The sequence below is a fragment of the Haliotis asinina genome, chromosome 4 (genome assembly GCF_037392515.1).
Source record: "Haliotis asinina isolate JCU_RB_2024 chromosome 4, JCU_Hal_asi_v2, whole genome shotgun sequence".
NCBI lineage: Eukaryota > Metazoa > Mollusca > Gastropoda > Lepetellida > Haliotidae > Haliotis > Haliotis asinina.
Window position 1 is genome coordinate 11,207,923 of NC_090283.1, and position 10,718 is coordinate 11,218,640.

The 10,718-nt window shown below is 39.0% G+C and overlaps 2 protein-coding genes across 2 annotated transcripts; one reads left to right on the top strand and one right to left on the bottom strand.

Moving 5' to 3' along the window:
• Positions 1–2,619: 2,619 nt before the first annotated feature.
• On the top strand, positions 2,620–3,650 carry LOC137280763 (uncharacterized). Its single transcript, XM_067811977.1, has 3 exons — positions 2,620–2,716; positions 2,885–3,021; positions 3,200–3,650. Exons 1-3 carry the CDS (start codon positions 2,620–2,622, stop codon positions 3,593–3,595), a joined length of 630 nt encoding a protein of 209 aa, XP_067668078.1. The 3' UTR covers positions 3,596–3,650.
• A 3,025-nt stretch (positions 3,651–6,675) lies between these two features.
• Positions 6,676–9,211, bottom strand: LOC137281264 (large ribosomal subunit protein mL37-like). The gene has a single exon (XM_067812418.1). The coding sequence runs from the start codon at positions 9,101–9,103 to the stop codon at positions 7,808–7,810; it is 1,296 nt and encodes a 431-aa protein (XP_067668519.1). The 5' UTR covers positions 9,104–9,211; the 3' UTR covers positions 6,676–7,807.
• Positions 9,212–10,718: the final 1,507 nt, after the last annotated feature.

Consider the following 10,718-nt stretch of genomic DNA (forward strand, 5'->3'; position numbering starts at 1 on the left):
TCAACAACCCATGCTTGCCAGAAAAGGTGACAGTGCTTGTCCTCAGTAGTGACTAGTGGGATCAGGTGGTCAGGCTCCCCCCCGACTTGGTCACACATCATCGGTTCCCATTTGGGCAGACTGATGCTGTTGATCACTGGATTGCCTAATCCAGACTCAATTATTTACAGACCGCCCCCATACAGCTGGGATACTGTGGAGTATGACGTAAAACTCACTCACTCACTCAACATGACTGGAATAATAGTGTGGGAGTATGGTTTAAAGCCGCTTGTAGAAATATTCCATCAATATCACATCAGGGGACACCAGAAATGGGCATCACAGATTGTACCCATGCGTTGGACTGAACCCCTTTACCATCAGGCTAGGCCACTGCTCCTAATATCCTTGACAACCTGTCATGTTTCATAAAGAATAACACAACTGTGTTCAGTTAATGTATGAAGTTTTCAAGTTTATACCCCTGTCAACCTTGTAATCACTCCTACTGGTATCAATGCTAGTGATCTGTAGTTGTGAATTTCCAGTATGTTTTGACAAAAACATACCAGTATATTATTTCATGTGAAGGTTTCACACATTTATCAAGCATTTTCATATATACTCCTCTCATCTATCTTACAGCAACAAGTCAGTCAGAATGAAGTTTGGATTTCATGCTGTTTTTTCTGGATTTTTAACAACTCACTCTATAGGAACATAAAATATTTCTTTTCTTCCTGTTAGTACAGAAGTTGACTTCTAAATAATTATGCGACATAGTCTGATATCAATGTTTGTTTTAATTTCTCCTGAGCTAAAGGATGCTTAAGTCATTATGCCACGTGAGTCTGTCATCTATATATCCAATAATAAGATGGTGTTAAGTAAATAACCAACTTAGTGATTAATATAATCAGCAATGTTCTATGCCATCTCTCTATGGTGAGAAATGTTCAACCAAGCCATGAAAATCTGGGTTAGAACTGATCTTCTGTTGTAGGAAACAATCCTAGCGATCATGTGGTCTGGCTCATTGACTTGGTTGACACATCGTAGCATCCCATTTTTGTAGACTGATGATCATGTGGTTGATCACTGGTTCAGACATGATTATTTACAGACTGCCAAACGTCAAAAAACAAACCAACTGACCAACAGCCAACCAAGTCACTGAGTTCGAACACCAGATACTGTCTTGTGGGTTCGTGATCTTTATCTTAAGCAATATTTCAGCATTATGATGGTTGTAAGGAAATAGCAGACTCTGGACCAGACAATCCAGTGATTTATAAAATGAGCAACATTCAAGCCCATTAATGTATGATGAGACACATTGAACCAATGATTCAACCAATGATTCAACCAACCTTGAGGCAATGATCTGTGTTCGACTCTTCGGTTGTAAGAGGCAACTCAAGGGATCGGGTGGTCAGACTTTTTTCCCCAATTTTGTAGATCAACACTCATGCCGATGATCACTGTATTGTCTGTATTGTCTTGCTTGACACGTCATAGGTTCCCAATTGTGTAGATCAATGCTCATGCTGTCACTGGATTGTCTGGTTCAAACTTGATTATATACAGAACGATGCTGTATATTGCTGAGTGCAAAATTAAACAAAAACAGCAACCCATGCTTGCAATAAAAGGCGACTCTGCTTGTCGTAAGAGGTCATCAGGTGCTCAGGCTTGCTTACTTTGCTTACTTCTTTGGTTCCCAATTGCTCAGATAGATGCTCATGCTGATCACTGGATTGTCTGGTCCAGACTCGATTATTTTCAGACCACCACCATATAGCTGGAATACTGCTGAGTGCAGCATAAAACTAAACTCACTCACTACTGAGTCTTAGCACCACTTACTGCTAGACACATATTAGATGATCCTGTGCACTAAATGCATTTGTGACAAGAGAGGCGGTACAACGAATTGGGCGAGTACACTTGGCTGCTACAGGTATTGAGACGATTATGCACGTGCAATAGACCATTCTTAATTTTTATGCATGTGACCTTTGACCGATATCAAAACGAGGTTATACCCGCGAAATCTGCGAATCGTGATGGCGACGAAATCTGGAAGCGATCTGACAGCTGTACCGTCTCTCACTTTTTCCTTCGTGGAGACTTATATTCAGATGAACAGCAGAAGTGCCGGTACTTCCCAACTGAACAAAGGCTTCAAATATTACAGTGAAGGTTTCATTTTCAATTTGCGAAGTAAGTTTCATTCATCGATTTCCATCTGTAAATGGTAACTATCGCACTGGCTGTCAATGTCATTATGTCATTGCCGATTTATGACTGAAGATGTTTTTATTTTCACATAACATGTTATCGTATAAATACGGAACACACGTTAATTATTATGATGTGCAATGCAGAAGCTCTTTTGGGACTTCTTTTAGTTAGATTAATGACATTTACAATGTTTACATGTTACTGTGACCTTTTTCACTTGTAATCGTTTTCTTGCAGCATCATGTGATGACACATCTTGTGTAATAACAGGTGGCTGTCACCGTTCCATGAAGAAAAATGAATCGCCACATAAAGTAACTGTAAGTTGGGTACATGATATTGTCTGGAAACAATGTATGTATGTATGTTTCATAAAAGTACATGTACTATTAAATGCAGGTCACCTTAGAGATCAGTCCAGTGGTCAGTGTGGTCAGTGCCAGCTGGAACTGTGCTACAGGTCAGAGCCAGTGCTGTGGTCATGTGACAGGTATGTCATGAGCCTATTTCTATCAGGGATGGCAATTTTCCACGGAAATCAGGTCCTCCTGTTTCCTTTCGTGTTCAATGTATAATATTAATATATGTCTGGGTATTTTTAACTCAGGATCTGATTCTGTCATTCCTATTGTTTGAAAATATGTTTTTTCTTCCACAGGTGTTTTATACCTGATGGCCCACTATAAGCAGCGAGGATTGAAGTCCATCCCACGGGATGTTGCCAAGACCGTCCTCACAGAGGCAATGAGAGAGGCTGTTGCTAATGAACCTGTTGCAGTAGAGACATATGGGAAGGTAAACATTTCCAACTGATTAACTCATATGTGTTAATGGATCAACTAAAGAAATGTGCATGTGTACATGTACTTCAAATTGTATGTTAATATTTCAGATAAGGAGGCTAATATCAACATACATAATAATGAGGTGTACACGTATAGTGGTATTTAAAAATAGTGTGTTGATGTTTCAGGTAAAGGAGGGCAATGTGAATATATATCCCTGTGGGATTGTGATAAGTCCCAGAGCAGCATGGATGGCTGCTTCTCCAGACCGAAAGGTGCTAGACCCCAGGTCCAACCCTCCTTTTGGCCCACTGGAGGTGAAGTGTCCAGACCTGCGGAACAAGGACCTCCATGATCTGCCCTACCTCAGCCGGAAAGACAATGGCCAGCTTGCTCTTAAGATAACATCAAACTACTATCATCAGATCCAGATGCAGCTGGCAGTGACTGGTTTGAAGTGGTGTGATTTGTTTGTATGGTCTGAAAGGCAACACCATCTTGAGAGAATCGACTTTTGTCCTGAGAGTTGGCAAAGTGTGAAAGACAAGGCAGATAAATTCTACTTTGATTACATTCTCTCTTAGGGTCTGTATCACTCTGTTACCAGTCATTTCTCTGTCTATTTTAATTACCTATATAATCAGCATTATTCTCAACATCAAGACAGATGAAATTAGATCATGTTTAATGCATTCAGAAAAATACAACAAAGGTAAACCTCTTTCATTGTTTAATTGTGAGGTAAGCATGTCACATATACATAAGACATATTACCTTTTCATTTTGATATTGTAATTTATCCTTTTTGAAACAAAACCCTACAATACAATGGTATGGGCTAAGAGGAGATAATCACAGTTCCAGGAAATAATTTTGTGCATTTGTACTGAAGCTGTTATGATGCATTCGCATATTCGGCGAATTGAACCATAGCCTTTCATGAATTTAGTTCATTATTCAATCCCCAGTACCAAATATGAATGATTTACATTTGTTTAATGGAGCATGTTTTACTTGAGCCCTTATGTCTATTTTCAAAGTGAAATATGCAAAAATGTAATATGTACTAGCCTTGCAGAAGTGCAAGTTATGTTGGTTTGCAATTGTTGCACTTAGTACTGTGGACTATGTCAGATCACTGGTTATTACTACAACAGTTAGTATTGGGGTTCCGTATTATTCATTAATCACTTAATCAGGGCTACAGATAAGGAGCGTACAGGCGTAATGTACGCCTAAAACTCAATGACATACGACATAATATAAGATTTCAAGCGTATCATGTATGCACATAAATACCTTTCTATGTCAAACATAAATGAAGTTTAATGAAGTTTAAGATGAAAAGTTGTTTAATATTATAAATAACAAACTATTTCTCCGGCTTGCTGACTCAAAAATATACCAATACTCTCTCAAACGTCTCAGTACACTTCCACTTGCAGCATGAGGGGTAATTACACACACACACCGAAAAGTTTTCTAGAGCCCAGCTTAACTAAATTATTGCATTTATGAATAATAATTTGTTACCAAATAGTTGTGATACATGTCATATTCAGCACATTTAGAGTATCCATTGCAATCCTTACTTTTACCATCTTCTGTTTCCATTACAATATACTGACACCTATAAGCCTATAAAATTTAATAGATCTGTATATTCAGAAATTTTACATTTTATGAATATTACATATTTCACCATTTGTCAAAAAAGTTTTCTTATATTACTGCAGCACTGATTCAACGAAATGTAATTATGACATATTTTTAAGGTTTGAAAAAAAATATGTAAAACCACAGCATATCATCTGTAAGTACAAATTTCCGCTGTCACTATAGTTTCATTATGTGCACTGAATCTATTACAGACTGATGAAAACTAACACTGTACATAAATACTCTCTTATAGCATTAATGTAAATATGATGTATATTTTTTTATCTCATAAAAATAAATTGCACATTTCTATTAATGAACATGAACACTCAATCAGTTTTTATTCATTTCTTTTTTATCAATGGTCCTTGAAAACTTGAAGTAATGCAAGCTACAGTCCACAGCTGATTGATGCTGCCCAGCTCTGCAAGAGATATTGTAGAATCAAACAGGTGATTCTCTTTAACTCTTCTGATCAATCTTTCCACATGAATCCTAAGTGATGCAATGGACTGGGTCTCCTCTACTTCACTAGGTGTGAACTGCCCAGAGGAATACAGAAATGGAGGAATGTTAAGACCAACACCTCTCTCACTCAGTATACTGGCAATAGTAAAACCTTTGTCAGTCATAACACTGTCCCCTGGCTCCAGCAAATCTAGAATGCCAGACAATTTTGTTATTTCAACATCTGACATGACACCTGTGTTTAGATTAGATACAAAGGTAATAGCACCATTTGGAGCAATGCCAATCAAGCCTTTCAGAGTGCAGGAGCTTTTGTAATGGGAATAAAACATGGAATTTAACATCAAAGCTGAGGGAATTTGGATCCTGAGCTCCGTACAGTCTAAAATGACTCTAGTAGATGGGTATGTTATCTGAAACTCAGGAGGCATGTATCTGTCTACTGTCACTCTGGAGGGCCAGATAGGAATTGATCCTAGAACAAAATACAGAAAATTTGACCAGGTGATAATTTTTCGACTAACAGTCGAAATGTGGCAATTAAAACGAACAGCAAGATCCTGCTCTGGTAAGCCAAGCCTCAGACGTACAAAAAACATGAACATTTCATCAATAAGGGCCATGTTTCTTGGCCTACCTGCAAGAGAAATGGCATTTGCACATGCGTAATACATACTGCACATATTGGAGGCACTTGGCTTTACAAATTCAAAAAACTGTCTGAACAATTTATAAGAACGAAATGATGTGTAGTACTGGATAAGATCATCATTTCCAGTGAATCTTTCTAATCCAACTCTCTCAATGGTGAGCTGTTGTTTTAACAAATCTTTCTCCTTCAAGAAATGTGTGTGTGCATGTTAATGTGTTTGCTCATTTCTGAATATAATGAAACACAGATGTCCAATTAATGTTTCTTTCAAAGGAATCAATAATTATGATTATCAATGAGGTGTTGCAGATACTAATCAGATTTAATGCTTTAAAATTAAACAATGCTACTCCAAAAAAACAGACTTTGGTTTGAAGAGCATTTGAACTGAAGTAGAGCTTAAAATAAGAATGTTTTCTTATCTACAAACATGTTTCTAACTTTAAACCGACCTTTCTGATGAATTTGAATTTTTCGGCATAAGTGGATGACGGATGGCTGGTGCTTTCCTCGACTTCATATTTTCCAAGTTCCAAGGAAATATGGATGGCACAGATCCTTGCTTGAGGGTCCTCCTTACTGGTGTGTACTTGTAGTCCTCGGGCCGGAAATGCTTCGAGCATACAACACTCTTCCTTGTTATCTAAATACAAGTGAATGTAAAATAAGCCCATTGCCATTATAAATATTTAAATCAAAGCTATAAAAAGAAGCAAGTCTTTTTTCCGAATGGTTACAATAAATAGTTGTAACCTCACGCACGCAACACACTTGCTTCTTTGAGTATATAATCATTGTTCTTGCGGTCTATCTGCCACTTTTTGAACTTTTTCAATTACAGCACCACACTGAGCAATCGTTACCATGTGTTGTTAATTAACTTAATTTATCGTTTAGGCACCATGACATGTTGTTAAGGAATAAATATTATTTTTCTGTTGTATGCGCTGCTTGACAGCTGCAGCTCCGATAGATTGATTGCAGTTTGAATTTGGCGCCTCAAATAACTCGAGATTTAATTCAGAAAATTCTGAATGAAAATTATAGCCTACCGTAAAGAAGGGTCCTTCGTCTCGTCGAATAGCAACTTTCCACCTCTTTCGAAGAGCTTCGGGCTTTGGAAACGTGTGAAATGACAGTGAACCGTCGTTTCGTGCATCGGATGTACACAGAGGTACACAACAATGGTCAGCAGCCATAGTTGCGGGTATAACCTCGTTTTGGAATCGGTCAAAGGTCACATGCTTAAATATTAAGAATCGGCTATAGATGCTAACCGTGACATGAAATCAACACTGTATATTCCTTCGAATGATAAGACTGCAATTTCAGGCATAAGATACTGATATTCCACGCTACCCTTTAGTTAAGACGAAGACAAATAGATGATTGGGGCATTGACAAGCATTTTAGATATTCAGCAATTTTGTTAAAAAAAACCCAAGAAAATGTCATTTGTTTTGTGAAATGGATCAGAGGTCCTAAATATATTTGCTCAGTATATTGTGTTGATTCAATTAGTTGGGATTGTACTTGTTCCCAAATCGAGTGTGCTATAACAATTCATGCGTGAAACGCACGGGGAAAATGAACTTCTCGATATTGATCACACAACCTGTCTCCCTCTTGTTTTAAGTGGATCATTCTGTGGGGTGTTCCCAAGTATGCAAATTGGGGTCATTTGTCAGGTCGTGGATCATCTTATATGTGTTTATCAGTACTGTTGTAAATTATGACCAGCGCAGGAAACAGAGCCAGGATCCACCAGGCTCAGGATCATCCAGCCAAGTTCCATATCAGCGGCTCAAAAAATATACCACAGGGCAAGTGACTTCAAGAAAATAACACAGATCTTTTGGGGTAACATTTTTAACACAATATATTCACAGAGCAATGGAAAGCATTATTCTTCATGGCCTGAATGGATGTCTATGTGTACATATACTAAACAAATGTCAGTAATTCCCGCTAATGAAACATATGTCAGCGTCATTAACAATGCACCATCTGTCATAACTCAGGGCAGTGCAGCACTGATATCTGACTGGACGTCATTTGAATGAACTTCTGGCAAACCATTGAGAAAGACAGCTAGAAATCTTCTAAACACATCTGCCTCATAGTCTTTGTATTTTGTTGTTTCATACTCTGTGCCTAACCATGGTTGTGAAAGCTCTTTCTTAAACAAGTGGTGGTCCCCACTAAACCAGGCCATGTTCTTAATGCCATCTCTGGACTTGAAGTCTGCAGTGTTCAGCTGGAAGAATATGAAGTTGACAGTTGTAGGGTCCATGTTAACACACTGAATACTGACAGGCTCCGGCAGCTGTTTGACATCTACTCCATAGAGTTTCCTTGCTTGCGATAAAGCTGTGGCTAGACAGAACAGAAGGCAGCGAGCTTGGCGCTGGTCAGTGTTCCAGTAATTCTTATTCAGCATGAAGAGAGTTTGTGGGACGCCATGACTATGAGGTTTGTTTAGATGAGTGATTGTGTCCAAACTGTAACAGTTTGTTGGTGACAAATCAATGAAGGGAGATATTGGACTGATGTCAGCTAGTGGTTCCATTGTTGTTGCCTCAACCTCATCCTCGCTAGCAAAAGCATTCAAACCTTGCTGGCCTGTTATGAGATATTCATACAGTCCCTGAACCAACACCATGTTGTCGTCATGGAAGTAGTGAGTTCCAATGTATGGCTTGTAAATAAGGCGCCGATCTGTGGCAATACTTGGATACCTTCCTGCAAGAGACTGGCAAAGTCGAATCATATTCCGAAGTAAAATTGTGGATGATTTTTCATTCTTGATGCCATATGCTGCCTGGAAATGCCATCCAACTTTACGTGTGTCTATTCTCTTTGGGAGCTTGTCTTTTGTTGGATCCCAAACCTGTGACTGCATGATATATCGCTGGACAAGGCTATCTTGATTTGGAATTTCAACGGAACCTACAAGATTTTCAACATTAGATGGAAATCCGTCTAGTGATTGGGCTTTGGCTAAGATACTAGCCTGTTGAACTCCTTTCAGAAGACGAGTTTTAGGAGTGACAAGGTGAGTTGGTTCGTCGTGGTAGTTTGACTGTTCTTCTCTTGGCATTGGGCGCCAAAAGCGGGGATCGTCTGCGACCGGTGGCGTCCAAGTCATCTTTGGCAACTCTTGCCACTTCAGAGGGTCAACTATCTCAATCCCTTGGTTCAGTCTTTCCCGTGATATGTTGACAGGATATTCGGTAAATGAGCCATACTTTTTCCATGCTTTCTTCCACATACGGACCATATTCCGTCTGTATATGGCATTTGTTAGTCTCATGGTGAGGTTTCAGTTGTAGGACATACACGGAGGCGCACTATGCACTGAAATCTGACGGACATGTGTTGAAGAGCTCAATACAGCGATATACCGGTGTTCGTCCTATTGACATGTTGAGAAAAACGCTGTAGTGGAGCTTTTGCGCGAACGTCCTTCTTCTCACTACGTACATATCCTTTCTGGTTATTACAAATATTTACCAAACCTGCACGAATACATGAGTGAGTTACATGTAATTGGGTTTGACCAGCTTTGGAATTATACATATCCCGCAGTGAAATCTCAACGTGGTTTTAATTTCAGCTGTGAATAAATTGAAAACTTCAAGAAAGGAAGTATTTTTACTGTCCTGTTCATTTTCGCTCCAATTAAGGCCTAATGTTTTCATAGCGCAATACTTACGTGAGTAATTGTGGCATTGTTCATGTGTACCGCTATCAAAGACTACATCAGCTGATCGCACACGCTGACCTAGCGGACATATTATTATAGTAGGTTAGTTTCATCAGAGTCCTGGTTTCACCGGACCATATATATGGTCATCTGGTGAAGAGGGAGACCAAGGTCAACACAATTATGTGAAGCAGGCTGGGATGAGAATGTAAGTTGTTTCAAAGGCATTTAGAAGTTGGTGAAATCAAACTAATCAGGTGAAGAAGAGACTAGCAACTGTCTCGAAACGTTGTGACCTTGTATAATAAAGAAGTTGAACCGTGAAGCATTTTAGTTTGATGAAAATGTAATTACTGATTTATATATGCCGAAAGACAAGTGAAACTATCGCGACTGTAGAGAAAGGTAGAGTTCGTTCTGCACATCCCCGGAATCTTGGTCGCATTGCTGAGGGTATGTAAATGTTTAATCTGTGTTGATGCAACCCATTCCGCTGCATATACAACTATGTATGTACAAGTTCATACAGTGTGACCACCCGATTCCCAGTTAATATGCATGGGACAAGCATGGAGTTCGGGGATCCTGTTCTTACCACAGACAGCTTAGGGGGCTTATTTGATTCGAGTCGGTTAAATAAAGATTGGCCCAGTACGTTCCTCCAGTTATATAGGGCATACTTCCATAGCCACGTGGACAGAGCGTTTGTCAGGATAGGGAACGTTTGTGGTTCTTCCCCGGCCACTTCATACATAGAGGATACTAAACGACCTTCCGTGTAATACCATTTTTATTAAACGAGTTAATGATTTGGTATCAAACGAGCGAAAGCGAGTTTGATACTAAATCTTTAACGAGTTTAGTATTCCGTTTATTACTCGCCAACATAAATTGACAGAAACTGCCGCGAAATTCCCTGCAGGGTGAGGACTCTCAGCTTTCCGCGAGTCAAGTAAGGTCTAGTAAAATTGCGACATCGGCATTAGCATTGTGACATCACAACTTTGAACCATTTTGACGTCACACGTCAAGCGGTATTACACCAGTGCAAAATTGCCGTAAAAATACTACATAGAGGATATTTTGTTAATGTTGTCAAATAACATGTATATTTCATCGAGTGGTCTGACAAAGCTGATATGTTCACGAGTGGCGCAGAAGATCATATATTTCACTAAGTGAAATAACATGTTATTCTACTCAGTGAAAATATCATTTTTAT